This window comes from Megascapheus bottae, chromosome 6 (assembly GCF_031878675.1).
Source record: "Megascapheus bottae isolate mThoBot1 chromosome 6, mThoBot2.hap1, whole genome shotgun sequence".
NCBI lineage: Eukaryota > Metazoa > Chordata > Mammalia > Rodentia > Geomyidae > Megascapheus > Megascapheus bottae.
Window position 1 is genome coordinate 84,649,148 of NC_143514.1, and position 19,294 is coordinate 84,668,441.

Below are 19,294 nucleotides of genomic sequence, written 5' to 3' on the forward strand. Positions count from 1 at the left end.
ATTACTAAGGCTCTATAATAGAGTTCTGCGGTTGTTATTGTTATACCTCAAGCTCTCTTCCCCTTTCTTAGAATTGCTCTTCGTATTTCTGGTCTTTTGTTTTTCTCTATGAAATATCAGATTGCTTTCTCTATGTATTTGAATAATTTTGCTGGCATTTTCATGGGTAGTGCATTGAATTTACAAAGTTCTTCGGGCATGCTAATTCTTCCTGTCCAGGCGCACAAAAGCGCTTTCCAACTTCTGAGGTCTTTCTCAATGTCCTTTTGAAGATACTTAAATTTGCACTGTGGAGATCCTTCTTCTCTGACAAAGTCCCAGCCAAGTGAAATAATCGGAACTGGACTTCCTTTCTGATGTCTGGCTTGGTGGTCTTGTTAATGACTTTTATGAATTCATTTTTATACCTGTGTGTATGTCAACAGTCTGGATCAAGTCTAGTAACTTGCAGGAGGGGATTTGAGGGTTCTTTCATGTATAGAACCATGTCATGTGTAAAAGGAGATTGTTTTATTTGTTCCTTCCTTATTTGGATTCCCTAATGTTTTACTCTTGTCTATTGCTCTTGCAAGGAATTCCCCTAGTAAGCTGAAGAGGAATGAAGATAATGGATATTTTTATCCTGTTTCTTATTTTAAGGGAGGTGACTTTTGTTTTTCGCCATTAAACATAATGCTGGTTGTAGGTTTGTCGTATGCAGACCTTGGTATAATTGGGTTATTTCTGTGCAATTCTCATTTCTCCAGATCTTTTATCTTGTTTCTTAATCAAAAAGCCTTTCTGGGGGCTGGGAGTTTGGCCTAGTGGTAAAGTGCTTGCCTAGCATGCATGAAGACCCGGGTTCAATTCCTCAGTACCACATACTTAGAAAAAAGTCAGAAATGGTGTTCAGGCTCAAGTGGTAGAGCTCTAGCCTTGAGAAAGTCCAAGGACAGTGCTCAGGCCCTGAGCTCAAGCCCAGGACTGGAAAAAAAAGCTAACGAATGATTGTTGTCCTTAATGTACTATGTTATCTCTCATGTCTTTTGCTGTCCCTTGGGTATCTCATATTGTTACAGTATCTCACTTTGTTATCTGATATATTGGATTTATTTGTATTTGGTTATTTGAAATTGGATAGGGAAGGGGGGAAAACCATGATGGGGGGTTGGGGGGAAGGGTAGGGTAACAAGACATGTGAAAGGGTATCAATGTATGTGAATTAATGCACCTTCTATCTGGCAAATATCATGTAACCTTTTTATTAATTACAATAAAAATATTTTTTAAAAAAAGAGTGAAAAAAAAGCCTTTCTGAACAACATCGCCCCATTTGTAAGGAAATGGAAAGACTTAGAAAAGATCATATTAAGTGAAGTAAGCCAGACTCAAAGGAACATAGGTCCAATAGTCTCCCTCATTTGTCATAATCAGTAGAAACCCTGGCTCTCCTAGCAGAGATTTACAATAGAGCAAAATCTAGATACATAAGGCCAAATAGTATGACACTAAACGTAAGGACCTCCAGGATAAGGAAACAAAAGCCATAGAATGAGTGACTGTTGTCCTTAATGTACTATGTTAGCTTTCATCTCTTTTGCCATCCTTGGTTATCTCATATTATTACAATATTTCACCTTGTTATCTGATATATTTTATATGTGCTTAATTGGTTATTTGAAATTGAATAGGGGAAATCAAGATAAGTGGGGCGAGGGTGGGAGGGAAATGGGGACCATGTCATGAGAAAGGGTATCAATGTTTGTGAAGTAATGCACCTTCTATCTGGTGAATATAATGTAACCCTTCTATTAATCACAATAAAAAATATTAAAAAAACAAAAAGCCTTTCTATCTGAAAAGGGTTTTTTTCTATGGCTATCAATATGACAATGTTGCTCTTGTGCTTGCCTCTGATGATGTGCCCTAATTTGTTGACTCATTTACCTAAGGTCACCAGCTTTGCATCCCTGGAATGAATGCCATTTGATCTGAGTGTATGAATTTCTCCATCAGTTGTTGGATTCCAATCGCCAGTATTTCGCTGAGAAATGATGCACCAATGTTCATCAAGGATGCAGTTCCTAAGATCTTATATTTTTTGATGTGTCTTTATCTGGGTGAATTAAGCTCAATGCTGGCTTAATAGAATTGCTTCAGTAGTGCTTCTTCGCTTTTTATTTCATTGAAGAGTTTGAGGAGTAATTCATGATAATTCTCCCTTAAAGGTCTTCAAGAGTTTCACTAAGAGACAGTCAGATTCTGAGCTTATCCAGAAGGTATGACTGTTGTTGCCAATTCAATGTCATTGTTTGGGATGGGTCTGTTTATCTGATGTATGCCTGCCTGACTCATTTTGGGTATATATATATTTTGTCTAGGAACATACCTGTCTCTGCCAGATTAGCATATTTGTTGCCATAGAAGGTTATAACATATTTTTTTTATTGTTCTTGAATTTTTCTTGAGTCTGTGGTGAGGTTTCCCCTTTTATATCCAATTTTATTTATTTGTATGACACCATTTTCTTCCTTTTGTTAAGTCTGCTAAGGGACGATAAATTTTCTTTTTCAAAAAACAGTGTTTGACTTTGTGAATTCTGTACATAGATTTTATTTTAGTCTCTAATTCATTGAATCTTTCCCTAATTTTAATTATTTACTTTTGTCTACTGGGTTTAGGTTTTAGTTCTTCCTGTTTTTCTAAAACCTTGAGTTGCATCATTAGAGTATGCAATCATCTTTTCTTCAAGTGCACTATTTTCTTTTTGCTCTTTTTTCCCCTTATTTTCTTTTATTGTTGGGATAATGTATAGAGGGGTTACATTAAAATTCCTCACACATTGATAGCCCTTCATACGTTTTTTTTCCTCATTTCCCTCACCCTAACCCCTCCCAATTATCTTGCTTTCCCACTTCTTTTTCCTATTTCAAATAAATAAATGTATGTACAATAGACAAGGAAACAAAGCCAGACACAATAACAACATGAGAGTAAACAGAGGGACAATAAAAAAGTAGAGAAATAACACAGTACATTAAAAATGACAATCCCACATGATGAAGCTCTTGTTTCGGTATCCCAGACTTCCTTTCACATAGTCTCTTCTTATATGACCTTATTCACATAGGTTTTGAGCTACTGTATCCTCTGCTAGGAGAGCCCAAGTTGTGTACTAATAATTATTACAAATGAGGGAAATCATTGAGCCTATGTTCCGTTGAATTGGGCTTACTTCACTTTATATTATTTTTTCCAAGTCTTTCCACTTCCTTAAAATTGGGCAATGTATTCTTTCTGATGGCCTCATAGAATTCCATTGTGTATAAATACCACATCTTCTTAATCCAATCATCTACTGAGGGGCATCTGAATGGGCTCCATATCTTTGCTATGATAAATAGTGCCTTAATGAACATCGTTATGCTAATGGCTTTAGTATGTACTTGTTTATGGACATTTTAGTCAATGCCAAGGAGTAGGATTGCTGGGTCATATGAGAGCTCTATGTTTAGTCTTTTGAGGAATCACCAGACTGCTTCCAGGAGTGGTTGAATGAGTTTATACTCCCTCGGTGTACTAGCGATCCCTCCTGGACAAATCCCCACCTGCATCTGTTGTTATTAGATTTCTTGATAATGCCCAGTCTAACTAGTATGAGGTCAAATCTCAAAGTTGTTTTGATTTGCATTTCTTCTATGGCCAGAGATTTCAAGCATTTTTTCATGTGTCTATAGGCCATTCTTATTTCTTCTTCAGAGAAGTCTCTAAGTCTTTAATCCACCTTTTTAATGGGATGGTTGTTTCTTTGAGGATTTGTTTTCTTTTCTTAAGACATCAATAACTTTATAGGCTTTCACTGTGATCATTTCACAATTTCCTACATTACATGATGAACAATTTGGTCCCTACAGTTGTATTTCTATCATGCCTACATGGTTTCCTTTTTTTAAGAAACTGGGTAGATTTCATTGTATTAATTTCTTCATACTGTGCTCACCCACATACACAAATATTTGCGAACACACATACAAGCAGGACCCAAAGTAAGAAAACTATTTTGATGGCTCTTAACTTCCTACTTTTTTTTTTAGTCTTCAGTGTCACAGTCTAACTATATTGGGAAGAAAGTAGTGAGCACAACTTTTTACCACGGTGGTGGTCGACTGGAATTTTGGTTTATAGCTTGGCTACACTGCTCTCGTCATCTTCCATAATGACTTCCCTTTAGCTCTGTTAGACCAATAGAAATAAAATTCTACAACAGATGTTTCAGCTCTTCTTCTGGGTGGTATTGCTGGAGGAGCTGTTCAATAGGTTGGGCCTGTGAGCAAAGCCTGGTATAGAGTCTTCTTAAATGACAGTTTGCTTCTGAAAGTTGCTCTTAAGTTGAGAATTCTTTAGTTAGCACGACCTGTTTTGTGAACCCATAAGCCAAACCAGGGGACTCAAAACACAGATTGATTATTCCTTTACGTTAGTTACCCTAACATAAAGGAAACACAGTATTTGGTGTCCTCTGAACCCTAGCGGATATTTAATGGTCAACAGTTTCCCTTCATGGCTGTGTCTAACACTACAGATGAGCATTTTATCATAAAGAAGGTAATGTTTGAACATTTTCATTTTCAAAAAAGCAAGTATTCAATTCATCACAGCCATGAGGTTTGAAATATGCTCTTCAATTTCTATGTTCACTTTGCAGGTTTGTCTTCAAGAACTATCAGTTTGCTTTGGCCTTGGCTTTTGCTGTTGAGATCAACAAAAACCCTGATCTTTTTTTTTTTGCCAGTCCTGGGCTTGAGCTCAGGGCCTGAGCACTGTCCTTGGACTTTCTCAAGGCTAGAGCTCTACCACTTGAGCCTCAGCACCACTTCTGGCTTTTTTCTATGTATGTGGTACTGAGGAATCGAACCCAGGTCTTCATGCATGCTAGGCAAGCACTTTAACCACTAGGCCAAACTCCCGGCCTTTTCTTTTATTCTCATATTTTATTATTTTTTATTGTAATTAATAAAAGGGTTACATGATATTTGCCAGATAGAAGGTGCATTAATTCACATACATTGATACCCTTTCACATGTCTTGGTACCCATTACCCTCCCCCTGCCACCTCCCACCCGTCTTGGTTTTCCCCCTTCCCTATCAAATTTCAAATAACCAAATACAAATAAATTCAATATATCATATCACAAAGTGAGATGCTGTAACAATATGAGATACCCAAGGGATAGCAAAGGAGATGAGAGACAACATAGTACATTAAGGACAACAATCATTTGTTATATGGCTTTTGAAAACCCCTGATCTTTTACATAGCTTCACTGTTGGATGTGATGTCTATGATATTCACAGCATAGAGTGAGGAGGATTTAAGAAGCCCTTCCATTGGCTCTTTGGGAAGTACACAATCCCAAACTACTCCTGTGGAAGAGACAGCAGGTCTATAGCAGCACTTGCAGGACCATTAGGAATAACGGCTGCCCAGATTGGAATGCTGCTGGAACTCTACAGATTTCCACAGGTGAGGGATGGAGGGGTGGATGGGTATAAATGTCTAATTTGATGTCATTATAGGTATTAGAATGTTTGAAATGGAATGAATTTATGAACCCATCAAATTATGTGATATCAGTATGCACTCAAACTTAGTGGGATATGTACATTACAGTTTGGGAAAAAAGATGGAAGCTTATTTATTGTTTCAAAAATTATCAATAATTTTCTTCATCACAAATCAAGGAATTGAAAATGACTTTCAAAAGTGAAGATACGTTGAGCAGGGTACTGATGACTCTTACCTGTCATCCTAGCTACGAAAACTACCTCCAACTAACCAGCATAAAGAAGGTAGGTATTGCCTGGCTCAAGTGGCAGAACACCAGCCTTGAGACAAAAAGCTAAGCAAGTGCAAGAGGCCCTGAGTTCCTGCACTTGTACTGGCATGAACTCACACACAAGCACACACACACACACACACACACACACACACACACACAAACACACACACAAACACAAACAAACAGACACACCTGAACACAAGATATTAAATTGAATGAAGTCAGGCTCAGAAAGAGAAACAGAGCATGGGTTCTTCGATACATGAAATTTAGATCTAAAATATAAGATAAATATGGAACAAATGCATAGATACATACATATATACGTGATGAATCTGACCAAAATATGGTATACATAGGGTTAGAACTCCATACTGTAAACTTTCTGATCTACAGACAGTATAAAAATGAATGCCACAAAGCTGGAGCATTTTAAGTGAAACCTGCAGATTTACAGGGAATAGATGCTTAAGAATAACAACATAAAATTGCCTGTACACATGTGAAGAATGGAATTAGGAGAATCAGGGAGTGGTGAGATAGCTATAGAGGGGAGGAGTTGATGGACATAGTGATAAATGTCATGAGGAACTTTATCAATGTATTATACAACTATTAAAATCCTTTTATTCAAAACCTAAAACAAAATGTTATCTTCTACCTTCTTCAACTGATTCTCCGTATACTTCAAGTATTCTCATTCATGTTGCACAGACTTTTCTGTTCTCTAGCTTACCTTTGGGCCTTTCAATCATACCCTGAGTGACCATAACAAGTTTCCTGCCCTCTATGAGATGGCCCCAAAGGACATATCAATAGCCTCTGCCATGATCTCCTTATGCCTTCACTTCAGCTGGAACTGGGTGGGACTCCTGACCTCACAAATTGACAATGGTTTCTGGATCCTTTCTAAACTGAAAGAAGAGATGACCAAATACAGACTTTGTGTAGCCTATGAGACACTTATCTCAAACACAAGCTTGTCACAAATATTTCCATTAATGGCAGTTCATAATAAGATAAATAAATCTTCAGCAAATGTCCTCATCATATATGGTGATAATGAGTCCCTGATCAATATAATGATGTATATTGAGTGAGTTTTAGTTAAAGGAAAAGTTTGTATCATGAACTCACAGTGGGAATTGATTATGAGGAACAGATATTTCATGCTGGGCTCATTGCATGTACTTTTCATATTTTCACACCATCATGCCGATGTTTCTGGATTCACAGATTTTTCTCAAGGCAGATAACCCTTCCAAATACCCAGAAGACTTTTCTTGGAAGGATGTGGTTTCTCCCCTTTAATTGCATTTGTGGGGTCCTCACACTTTCCCTGGGTTTTCAGGATCGTCTGCAATCTGCATCTGTCTGTAGCCAGCAGAATGAAGATTTCCGCTCAGACACCCAGTCTGCCAAGTAGGTAAATGAACAGCTGAGCAATCACACAGCTGCGCCTTTGTCCTGTCATTACTGTTCTGTGGACTGCAGTTGCCACCACATCTGATGCCACATCAGTGGCTGCCCATATGGCCGGCGTGTGCTCAACTCAGTCTTTTTCAGCAGGTTCCTCAATTTTTCCCTTCTGGCAGAAATCCCTGTACTATTATGGCTCCCTAGATGTGACCCTTTAGTCATAAAATTTTCTCAAGAATTCTAAAACTGGTTTCTTGGTGAGAGCTCAGTGAAAGCATAGCTGTGCCTCTGCCATCTTCTACCATCTCCAATTCACTGTTATTTCTGTTTTGAAAATTTTGACAGCATTGTCAGATAAAAATGTGCATGTGTCAACAGATTATAAGAAGAGATATCATTACAAGAAATAATTCTACGTAGGGACTGGGAGTTTGGCCTAGTGGTAGAGTGCTGGTCTAGCATGCACAAAGACCCGGATTCAATTCCTGGGTACCACATACATAGAAAAAAGCCGAAAGTGGTGCTGAGGCTCAAGTGGCAGAGCTCTAGCCTTGAGAAAGTCCAAGGACAGTGCTCAGACCTTGACCTCAAGACCAGGACTGGCAAAAAGTAATAATAACAACAACAATAATAATTTACATATATAAAATGCAGACATTTCCATGCCCCAAAATAATAAGAGTGATTTAACAAAAATAAACGGAAAGTTACGTGCTGCCATGGTGGAGTAAATGATGTGTCATTACAGGCATTAATCTTAAGAGCAAAGCCTTCTACATTGTAATCTGAAACTGAAGAATGGTTTTGTAGCTTGTAGAAGTCATTCCTGAAGCCATATGAGGAAAGCAAAATGAGGGGAAAATGAAAAGAGAAAATGAGATGGACAATGAGAAAGAGCAACACAGAGAAATAGAGGAAGGTCCCACAAAAGAGATTCAGTGTTATTAAAAAGGTAAATGTGTGAATAAAATGCACACATACTGAACAAAGGATCATGTTAAAAGCCAAGACTTTGTTAAGAGGAAAATGTCAATGAGATATATTAGAGGACCATGCAATATGGCAGTATGTATACAGAAAGTTGTTATACTTCAAAATTTAGAAAAAATGATTTAGAAAACAACCATGAAAAGAAACTGAGAAGTGCAGATTAAATAGGAGGAATCAAAAGCATAGAAGAAAAACTTGAATTTAAATGGTGATCACCACCATTTTGTGACCAAAACTGTTAGAAAAATGAGCAACAGATCCTTATTCATTGAAGTAAACACTGTACAACACAAAGTAATATAACATTGGAAAATTAATATAGATTTAGATAAGATACATATACTAATAAGACATATAATAGGCATAAAAAAGCTATTTTCTTCTATTATATCTTTTATCTCTGATGCCAAACATAGAATTTCTATTTGGCATTACCCAGATGTTGTAACACTTTGGGAAAAAAATGCAGCCCAGGAGGCCTGCCCCAGAGGCCAAGATGGAGAAGACCTCCACAGCCACCATCACCTTCCCCTTGGCACTGTGGTAGACAGGCAGGAAGGTGAGCCACACACTGCAGAACACCAGCATGCTGAAGGTCAGGAACTTGGCCTCATTGAAGGTGTCAGGCAGGTTCCTGGCCAGAAAAGCCACCGTGAAGCTGGCCAGGGCCAGCGAGCCCAGGTAGCCCAGGACACAGTAGAAGGCAGCGAGGGAGCCCTTGTTGCACAGGATGATGAGGTGGCCATGTTCAGAGTGTGCATCTGTGTCCACAAAGGGAGGAGAGCTTCCCAGCCAGAGGCCACACAGACTCACCTGGATGAGGGTGCAGGTGGGGATGAGGAGGTTAGGAGCCCCAGACACCAGCAGCCACCTCATCCTTCTCCCTGGACAAGTGGCCTTGAAGGCCAGGACCACAGTCACCGTTTTGGCCAACACAGTGGAAACAGCCACCGTGAACACAACTCCAAATGTGATCTGCTGCAGGATGCAGGTGGCTGTGTTGGGACGGCCGATAAAGAGCAAGGCACAGAGGAAACAGAAGATGAGGGAGGTGAGCAGAATGTAGCTGAGAGTCCGGTTATTGGCCTTGACAATGGCAGTGTCTCGATGTTTCACAAACATCCCCAGAACAGCAGCAGTGAGCATAGAGAGGCACAGAGCCATGCAGGCCAGGGCCATGCCCAAGGGATTTCCAAAAGCCAGGAAACTTGCAGCTCTCAGGAGGCACTGATCTCTCTGTGTGTTGGCATACTGATGATCTGCACACCTCACACACTGCTCCATACCTGGGGAGAAGCGTAAGCTACCATCAGTTCTTGTGGTGGACTTCTAAGAAATTAGGAAGCTTTTCACTTAGATGTAATTCTCACATGGCATTAACTTTCATAAACACACATTTATTTCTTTTCTACAACATAACCTTCTCGGATTGCCAATTTTTTGGTCTGTCATGTGACTGAACTGTTGGATTGATCATTGTCCCTGAGCTCTTCAGCACAAGGCTATTGTCCTACCCCTTGAGCCACAGGGCCACTTCCGGGTTTCTGGTAGTTAATTGGAGAGAAGAGTCTCATGGCCTTTTTACTGCCTGGGCTGGCTTTGAACCTCAATCCTCAGATGTGAGCCTCCTGAGTAGCTAGGACTATAGGCCTGAGCCACTGCATGTAGCTTATTGAAGTTTTTTGTTCAACTTCTTTTCTATTAATGATCAAAATCATATGTATTAATAATATTCAATTTGGGGAATTATAATCACCTAACAATGGTTTCCCACACTTTTTCTTCACACTTACAAACAGGTAGAATGGTGCCCTGTTCTGCAATCTAAAACTTGTAAATCATACACATTACACTTTTGCTTATGTCTCTGCTAGTCAATAATTTTATCCCGGTAGCACATCTTGAATTCTATTTTTCTGTCTACCTCATGTGTGAAGCAGTAGGTACCAGAAAACACTCTTGGATACTTTAGAGTCAGGCTCACATCTTAAAGTGAATCTACCTTTCTGAATTCTTGCTTTGTGCCTGGAACAGATCTATTCAGAGAAAAATAATAATGTGCAAGATCCAGTTTTTTATTCAGGCATAATGTAAATTTAAGATGATCACTGTTGGTATAAGGCTTGTGTTTAATTTCATGTTAGAGTTTAGCCTTGTCTTAATCATTTGTGGTAAGAAGGATTCCTGGAGATAACTTTGCCTATAATAAACTAGAAAATATTTCTAAAATTTGTAATTCTATCATATTTTAAGTAGCAATCCTACCACTTGTCAAAATAAAATTTTTTAGAGAGAGACAGAACATGGTCTCTGTAGTCAAAACGCACAAGATTTACATTGACTTGGTTGGACTGAGGAAAACTGGATAGAGATGAAGAATTTTTTCCTAAATCACAAGTTTACCTGTCTCATTAGCAATCTCATTCTCTGAGCAAGGAGTGCAATCAAAGCAACAGGCAGCTTTTCCCTCCTGAGGAGATTTCCTGAATCCAGGACCACAACTCTCACTGCAGACAGAGTAAGGAGTCTGAGGAAAATCAGGTTTGTCAGCAACTCATCAAACTTACACAGCTAACATTCCAAAGTCCATTGTTTTAAAGAATTGGATTGTTAAGCACAATGTTTCTATGCAAGTCAGTGCAGTTGATTAATTGGATTTTGTTACAAATTCCATCACCCATGATTCCCAACAACTTATGTGTTAGAACTGTGATTTCTACCTTACTGAAATATTGTGCAGTATGAGACCTTTAAAAGGTTGCAACTAATGCTGAGGAAGTAAATATTAGCGGTCTGCTCTAAAGAACTTTTGTGAACTCATGTCATTATTTGTTGTCTCCGACCATCTGTTTATAGAGTTATGTGCACTCCAGGCCCAGTATATTATCCTCTTAGGTTCCCAGCGGCCATGAAGAATGAATCTCTCACAGTTGCCTTCAATGATTCCTTTCACCAAAGATGCTTAAATAGCAGGTCAGCAAACCATTGAATGAAACCTCTGCAGAAGGGATCAAAATTAAGCTTTCCAGCACATGAAGTGATTCCTTAGGTACTTTGTTACACTGTACAAAACCTACTAGAAAGTTACCATTTTTATTTTATGACAATATTCTGAATCACCAAATAGGAACACAGTTAATATTTTTTGTTCTGATCCTGGGGCTTCAACCCAAGGTCTAGGCATTCTCCTTCAATTTTTTTTGCTGGGGGTTATCATACCACTATTTGAGTCTCCGTTCCACAGAATTTCCTGCTTATCCTGATTTAAACTGTGATATTCAGATTTCAACACAGGAGTAGCTAGGATTATAAAAGAAAGTTGTCACTCAGCCAGGTATAAATTTAGGGGTGACTTTTTTTTAAAATGGATGTTCTTAAACTGATTATGATTAGATTCAACCCACCTCTGTAGTTCCTATGGCCCACTCTACCATATCTTCAGACAATGATAGTTGATTACCATGTAGAGCATATGGTGAAAACTTTCCTACTTTCACCTCAAGTTCAAGACCTTCTGGAAAATTCCAAATGTTTACAATGTCATACTCTGCCTCCCATTTCTTTTTCTCATCACATGTCAGTTGATCTCCAGCAGGACTGTAAAACTGGATGTTCTGCAGAAAATGGTTCAGCTAAAAGAAGATACATCATGTTATATTGAAGTATATCCCAGAATTACGACATATACTTTTTATTGTAGTTAATAGAAGGGTTACATTATATTCACCAGATAGAAGGTGATCATTTCACAAATATTGATACCCTTTTTCATGTCATGGACCCAATTCCCTCCCCCCTCCCCTCGCAATAAAGTAATCTTTTTAAATCCTGTTCACTCAGAAAAGGACTAGAGGGTTTTTTTTTTCTGCAAGAGAAACCAGTATGATGTAAATTGCCATGAATGACACACTTCTCAGTGGCTTAACAACAGGTTGGCACATTCACGATTCTTATCAACATCTGTAGTTTGAGCTTGCTAAACTCCTTAAGACTTTTGTATTTCAATAACTATATTTGTTCAACTGTGGTTGAATAAAACTACATGAAAAAAATATGGAAGATCCTTTTCAGCAAGTTATCCTTTGCTACTACTCCCAAGGAAAAGCTGAATTTTCAGTTTTTGAAACATTAGCTATTGGATATATTGAGGTTATTTGTAACTAAATGAATTTATCTACTGGTTCTGGTGTCTCCTGACTCTAATCCCAGCTAACCAGGAAGCTGAGATTTGAAGATGGCAGTCTGAAGCCAGGCTCGGCTGAAAAGTCTGTGAGATTCTTCTCCAGTAAACTCCTCAGCAAAAAAACCTAAGTGCTAGAGTGATTAACAAGGTAGAGCACTAGCCTAGAGCACAAAAAACCCAGTGAAAGGACACATGTTCTGATTTTATTCCCCAGGATCAGGAAAATAAAATAATTTACAGAATCATGGAATAAATTTAATTCTTGTTAGTGGCCAGTCTTTTCTCAGGAGCGTATGAACATGTGTAGAGTACCTCACAGACAACTAAACAAAAGTAATTCCTTGGGTTTGGAAATAGCACCAGGAGAATTTTATTTCATAGAAAATCAGACCTTCTAGGAAGGCCCTTTGCTCATGCTGTGGGCCATTGAACGTACATGAAATTACCTGTGCAAGGGAAAGCACTGTCCCTTTTCTATTTCCCATTGCTTGAACTTCTGTTTGATGAAGAAGCATTTCATGGAGAGCCTGGGCCACAGCATAGACAGAGTTGTATATAACGTAACTGTCTCCAGACATAGTCATGTCAAAAATATGTCTAGGCAACCAATCCAAAGAGGCATCAGAAGTACAATTCTCCCATGTCACACAGTCAGACTCAGAATCTGAGCAATTAAAAGATAGAAACCACAGCCTCACAAGAAAAAAGTCTTGTGGGTATTTGGAAGGGTTAGCTGCCTTGATAAAATCTTTGAAACCAGAAACCTCGACATGATGATGCGAAAAAATAAGAGGCACATGCAATGAGCCTATCATGAAATATCTCCTTTTCATGGTTAAATCCCATGGTGAGTTCATGATGCAAACTTGGCCTTTTATTAAGAGCTGCTCAATACATATTATTAAAGTTAATAGTGAATCATTATCACCATATATGATGAGGACATTTGCTGAAGATTTATTTATCTCATTATAAACTCTCATGACTTGCAATACACGTGACATGCCTTGGGTTGAGATCAGTAGTTCATAGGCTACGCAAATTCGGTTCTTGGCCATCTCTTCTTTTAATTCAGGAAGAATCCACAAACCATTCTCATCTTGAGAGGTCAACAGTCCCACCCAGTTCCAGCTAAAGTAAAGCAGCAAGGAGACCATGGCGGGGGCTATTGATATGTCCTTTGGGGCCATCTGATAGAGAGCAGGAAACTTGTTATGGTCACTCTGGGCATGATTGAAATGCCCAAAGGTAAGCTAAAGGGAAAGAAAATGGGATGTTGCATTAAGTGAGAAGATTGCTCTGCATCACAATCTCAGTCTTGAAATATGTAAAAAAAAAGTTGATGTAGGCAGAACCTAGGTTTTATTCTAGTTTTTGAAAAAAATAATTTATTTGCTTATACATAATTGTAAAATATTGATTTTTAAAAATTGGTTATGGGAACTCTGGGTCTGGGCACTGTCTTTGAGCTCTTCAGTTCAAGGCTATTGCTCTACCACTCAAGCCACAGCCCTACTTCCAAATGTCGATCTTTGTCACTATTTCCATCAACTCTTTCCAACAATACCAACCCCACCCACTGCCTGCCTTTCTAATTCCATTTTTGTATATACACTTAGAATATTGTTATTTTCCTTACTCATTGATTCCCCCTTCCTCTGCCTTTCCCCCTGAACACCTACCCTATTCACACAAGATATGCTTCAGGTTTCAGTTATTCATTTTTATACTATCAGTAGGTTAGAAAAGTCACAGCATGAGGATCCATATATATATATCTATATCTATATATATGTATATATCACTTTAGTAAGATTGGTCATGTATATTTACAAGTGGCTATGTGTGTGTTCATGTTTCATATATATATGTGTGTGTGTGTGTTACATGTTCATATTTTATTTATTTATTTATTTATTTATTTATTTATTTATTTATTTTGTGGGTCAGTGGGCTTGAACTCTGGGCCTCAGGGTTGTCCCTGAGCTCTTCAGCTCAAGTATACCACCCTACCAAGCTACAGCCCCATTTTCAGTTTTAGTGGTTAATTGCAGATAAAAGTCTCATGAACTTTTTAGTGGCTGGCTTTGAACTGAGATCCTCAGATCTCAGCCTCCTGAGTAGCTAGGATTAGAGGCGTGAGCCACTGTGCCCAGCTAAGATGTTCATATTTTGGATCTAACTTTTGCATATGAGAGAAAACATTTTGCCTTTCTTGATCTGAGCCTGGTTCACTTTATTAAACATAATGTCTAGAGTGTGTGTGTGTGTGTGTGTGTGTGTGTGTATGTGTGTGTGTGTGTGTGTGTGTTACATGCCAGTACAGGGGCACACACTCATGCACTTCTTTGGCCTTTCTCCTCAAAGCTGGTCTGCCACTTGAGCCACACATTCACTTTCTGCATTTTGCTGGTTAGTTGCAGATACAAGCTTTCTGCGTAGCTAGGATTTCAGATTGCATCATCAGTGTCCTGCTCAACATATCTTTACACTGCAAAGAAAATTATCACTAAGGCCTGAAAATATACATCATCTATTTATGTGCACTACCTTTCCATCTCCTTTTCTTTTTTTTTTTTTTGCCAGTCCTGGGCTTGAGCTCAGGGCCTGAGCACTGTCCTTGGACTTTCTCAAGGCTAGAGCTCTACCACTTGAGCCTCAGCACCACTTCCGGCTTTTCTATATATGTGGTACCAAGGAATCGAACCTGGGTCTTCATGCATGCTAGGCAAGCACTTTAACCACTAGGCCAAACTCCCGGCCCTCCATCTCCTTTTCTAAAGAGGGGAAAAAGTATTTGATACCATAAAATTTGATAGGTTTATAAATACAGTCTCTTCATATCATCCTCTTTTGACACCTGAAATGGCACCAAATTAGACATTTCCTGACATCCCAGTCTCACCTGTGGAAATCTGTAGAGTCCCAGCAATGTCCCAATCCAGTCAGATGTTATTCCAGATGGTCCTGTAAGTACTGCTATAGACTTGCTCTCTCCCATACAGGAGTAGTTTGGAATCTTCTCCTTCCCAAAGAGCCAAATGAAGGGATTCTTAAATACTGTCCAGATTCTGAAGTGAACATCATAGATATCAAATCCCAGAGTCACGTTATATAAAAGATCAGGGTTTTTGTTGATCTCCTCAATAGCAAAAGCCAAGGCCAAAACCAACTGATAGTTTTTGAAGATAAACCTGCATAATGAGCATAGATATTTAGTAGGATTATTTCAAAACTTATGACTTTGATGGATTGAATTCCTGGTTCTCTGCTATGAATAACTAGAATGGAATGCGAATGCAGTGTTTCATGGTTGGATATAAAATTAGGTGAAATTTTGAATGGGATTTGTCATGAATGAGATTCAAAAATTCATTTAATCTGAAAGATAGTTTGCTTTTCCCCCACTACCACGTGCACTGGCAGCAAAAAAGTTGTCCCTTGGATCAGGTTTTCACCAATGAGCAAATATTCAGTTTTCGTTATCTTGGGAAGACTAGTGCCACCTGTGTAAAAATAAATTGTGTGTTTTGAGTCACTATGTTTATGGTTTTTGTTTATGGGGCAGGTCAGGCTAGCTAACAAATGTTTAAAGAGCAACATTCAGAAGCAAAACAAAGATTCTGTAGCAAGGTCTGCCCATATTGAAAATCTCTTCCTTCAATATCAACATGACAAGAGCTCACATAGCAGGTGAGGGAATTGTACGTTTATTTATATAACAAAACGGAAGGGATGCATCCAACTCCAAGGAAAACATTATGGAGAGAAGAACCTCCAACATGGGGGATGAGGAGAAAAATGAAAAGCTTTACATTGACAGCTGACTTACAAAGCCACCATGTAAGATGCAGTGAACACTATTTTCTTCCCAATATATATAGAGTAATATTGAAAAGGAATGAATAGTGAGAAATAACAAAGATTAAAGAACTTCTCATTTTCCCTGTGTCTTATCTGTGTGTGCCAGAGTGCGTGTGTGTGTGTGTGGGGGGGGGGGGATGTGCACATTCTGAAGATATTAATAGAATGAAACCAGCAGGCATGCTTCAAAACAGGAAACAATGAAGGAAATTTGGAAATACTAATGAAAAGATTACTTTTATGTTGGTTTTTTTTTTTTTTTTTTTTTTTGGCCAGAGGGTGTGAACTCTGGGCCTGGGCACTGTCCCTGAGCTCTTCAGCTCAAGGCTAGCACGCTACCCCTTTAACCACAGTGAGACTTCCCATTTTTGGTGGTTACATGGAAATAAGAGTCTCACACACTTTTTTGTCTGGGTGGCTTTGAACTGTGATCTTCAGATCTCAGCCTCCTGAGTAGCTAGTACAGGCCTGAGTCACTGGCACTGGCTATGAAAGGATTACTTCTTCAACATATCCTGGAGGTATTTCTGAATTGATCCTAATGAAAGTCTGTCATGTTCATGAAGTCTTCTTCACAGAAGAAAATAATGAGCCTCAGGAAAATCTGTTTGAACATACACTTATGGTAGAGGAAAGTGCAAGTAAGAGTGAGGATATGTGAAAAAGGTTTGTGAAATGCTGATGACAATATTTTCAAACAATCAAATGTAGACAACGACAATGTAATATACCTAAATATGAAAGAGTAATCAGATTTATGACCATGACATCTACTGCAAGCTATTGCTTAAGCTCTTGCAATGGAAGTACATATACAGCGATCTGTAAACTGTAACAGAAGGACCCATATCACATTGGTGTGTCCACACTTTCCTAACACATTATTCCTCAGTAAAATCCGGAAGAGTCAGATGTATCTAAATTATATATATATATATATATATATATATATATATATAAATTATTCACTAACATTATTGTATCTATCTAAGATGTTCTTTAGAAATGAAGGAAGGTTAAGTATCTTCCCAGAGAAGCACAATTAAGAGAATGTACTCCACCAGACTTTTACCACAAGAAAGAGGCTAAAGTTTTTGAGTTCAAAATATAGAACCATTAATGAACAAGAAAAACACACAAGAATGTCTACACTGTATCCTGTCGTTGTGATAAAAGTAGAGCTCAGTGGCCAACCCCAAGTCCAGAAAGTGCTCAAACCATGGAAACTGAACACTTGGTTACAGACTAAACAGGAGGCCCTCGAAGACACAAGAAAGGAAATGTCACCATTTCTGGGATCAATGTAAACGAATACATAAAATCTCAACTCCTGCGGCAGACATCGAGGTAGTTCTCGGTGGACCGTTCATGTCTTCGAGTGCTAAGGTCAATGAAGTAGAAAATCTCAAGTTGCTATCCTCACCCACACCCTGGGGACTTGGCACTGTCACAGGTGAACTCCCTGGGTGTTTCTGACAAGGCAGAGACGCAGCGCCCCAGCGCGCTCTTCACCTCCGAGATCCACGCGGGTCCAGCTTTCCCCAGGGAGACTCACCCTGACCCAGAGGAAACCTCCCAGCAGACACACAAAAGCAGAACAGGGCAGGACAGCGCGCAGGGCCCTGCTGGCCTCTGCAGCCCGCCCAGGACACCCGGAGGCCACGTCTGGAGGGCCGCCAGGGAAACCTTCAGCAGAAGGCCTTCTCCACTGAAGAAATCACACTGCACCGACCTAGGAGCACAAGGAGGGACACCCGGGAAGAGCTCTGGTCAGACTGGGGAGCCTTGGTGAGAGGCGTCCATGGCTGCTGCGCAGCACAGAGGAGGAGAGACCCGCGGGACCAGGGGAGGACTCGGGGAGGGGAGACGCAGCGCGCCCAGACCCCTCGGCGCAGAGCCGACCCTCCTTTGGAAGGCAGCTCCCGCGGTGACCAGAAGCGCCCTGCCCAGTCTCCTGCCAGCGGGATCCCAAGTCTCTTCCCATACTTGTGCCTCCAGCAGGGATGTCTTCGGGACACAGCTCCGCCCTGTGCCAGCAAAGACAGCCCCAGCTCCCGCCAGACCCTCCAAGCACGCAGCAGAACGCCTGGAAAACAGCTCCCGGGGCACCGCCAAGACCGCCCTGCCACCGCCTCTGCCGGGAAGGAGGCTGCAACCAGCGCGCCCTAGGACGCCCGGACCCGGCCCGGGGCCACGGCTGCAGGTGCCTCCCGGGAACTAGGCAACGTCCCCCGAAGGTTCCCAACCAGGCCATTCCCACAGAAACATCAGAAGAGCCCTGACTGGGACGCCTAAAGACAAAGCCTTGGCTTCCCTCTCCACCTCCTCCGTCTTTAGAGAGCACGAGTCGCCAAGGCGAGCATCCTGGGCATACAAACCTGGAGATTTGAAATACGCAGCCACATAATTTATAATGCATGTTTGTAATTCACATATGGAATATCCTACTCTTCCTTATATTTACTGTCTCAAAAACATACGGTCAATAGACCCAATGAATTTCTCCTCATCGATGATGAAGAGTGACTTCGCACCATTCATTTAACAAAATGGAAGGCCTTGGAGAGGAGTAGATTAAGAGAAATAAACCAGACCCACAGTAGCAGGGTTGTATGATTTCCCTCATTAGTGGGAATTAGATTGTGCCTAGGTGACAACCAAGAATTTATAAATCAATCAACTGAAATATAATAGCGTCTAAAGAGAAAATAAATAGTATAATTCTTTAGAAAAATAGAGTCAAACTCCAAAAATGTGCACCAGAAATGACTGTGTGGGGTGTATAGGTGTAACTATACATAAAGTATACATAAATTGTTGTAAAACAGCAAAAGAATTCAAGACACAATCTAAAATTAAGAAAACAAAGGATGGGGGTGAGAATGTTAAAAAAAAGTGACATTGGTCAAGACACACTGTATTCATAAACTGTTCTGTTGAATTAATCCTCCTTTGTACAACTGTGAAAAAAATGAAATTTTAAAAATGCATAAAACTTACTAGTTTAAGAGTGACTAC

At 39.7% G+C, this 19,294-nt stretch overlaps 1 protein-coding gene across 1 annotated transcript; it reads right to left on the bottom strand.

Annotated features, from left to right (window-relative positions):
• Positions 1 to 546: 546 nt before the first annotated feature.
• LOC150062670 (vomeronasal type-2 receptor 116-like) lies at positions 547 to 17,646 on the bottom strand. The gene is made up of 7 exons (XM_090334048.1): positions 17,618 to 17,646; positions 15,318 to 15,606; positions 12,859 to 13,665; positions 11,634 to 11,861; positions 10,633 to 10,756; positions 8,606 to 9,515; positions 547 to 646 (listed from the first exon to the last, which is right to left on the bottom strand). Exons 1-7 carry the CDS (start codon positions 17,644 to 17,646, stop codon positions 547 to 549), a joined length of 2,487 nt encoding a protein of 828 aa, XP_090190174.1.
• Between the last annotated feature and the right edge of the window lie 1,648 nt (positions 17,647 to 19,294).

Bases quoted from the DNA above. Each gene is read 5' to 3' on its own strand.
- LOC150062670 (XM_090334048.1), bottom strand. From the start codon at position 17,646: ATGAACGGTCCACCGAGAACTACCTCGAT. The intron at 15,607-17,617 runs GTCTGCCGCAGG...CTCATTATGCAG, and splicing joins CCACCGAGAACTACCTCGAT to GTTTATCTTCAAAAACTATC. The intron at 647-8,605 runs ATAGCTTTTTTA...AAAAACAAAAGT, and splicing joins AAAAGATATAATAGAAGAAA to CACCTCCCTTAAAATAAGAA.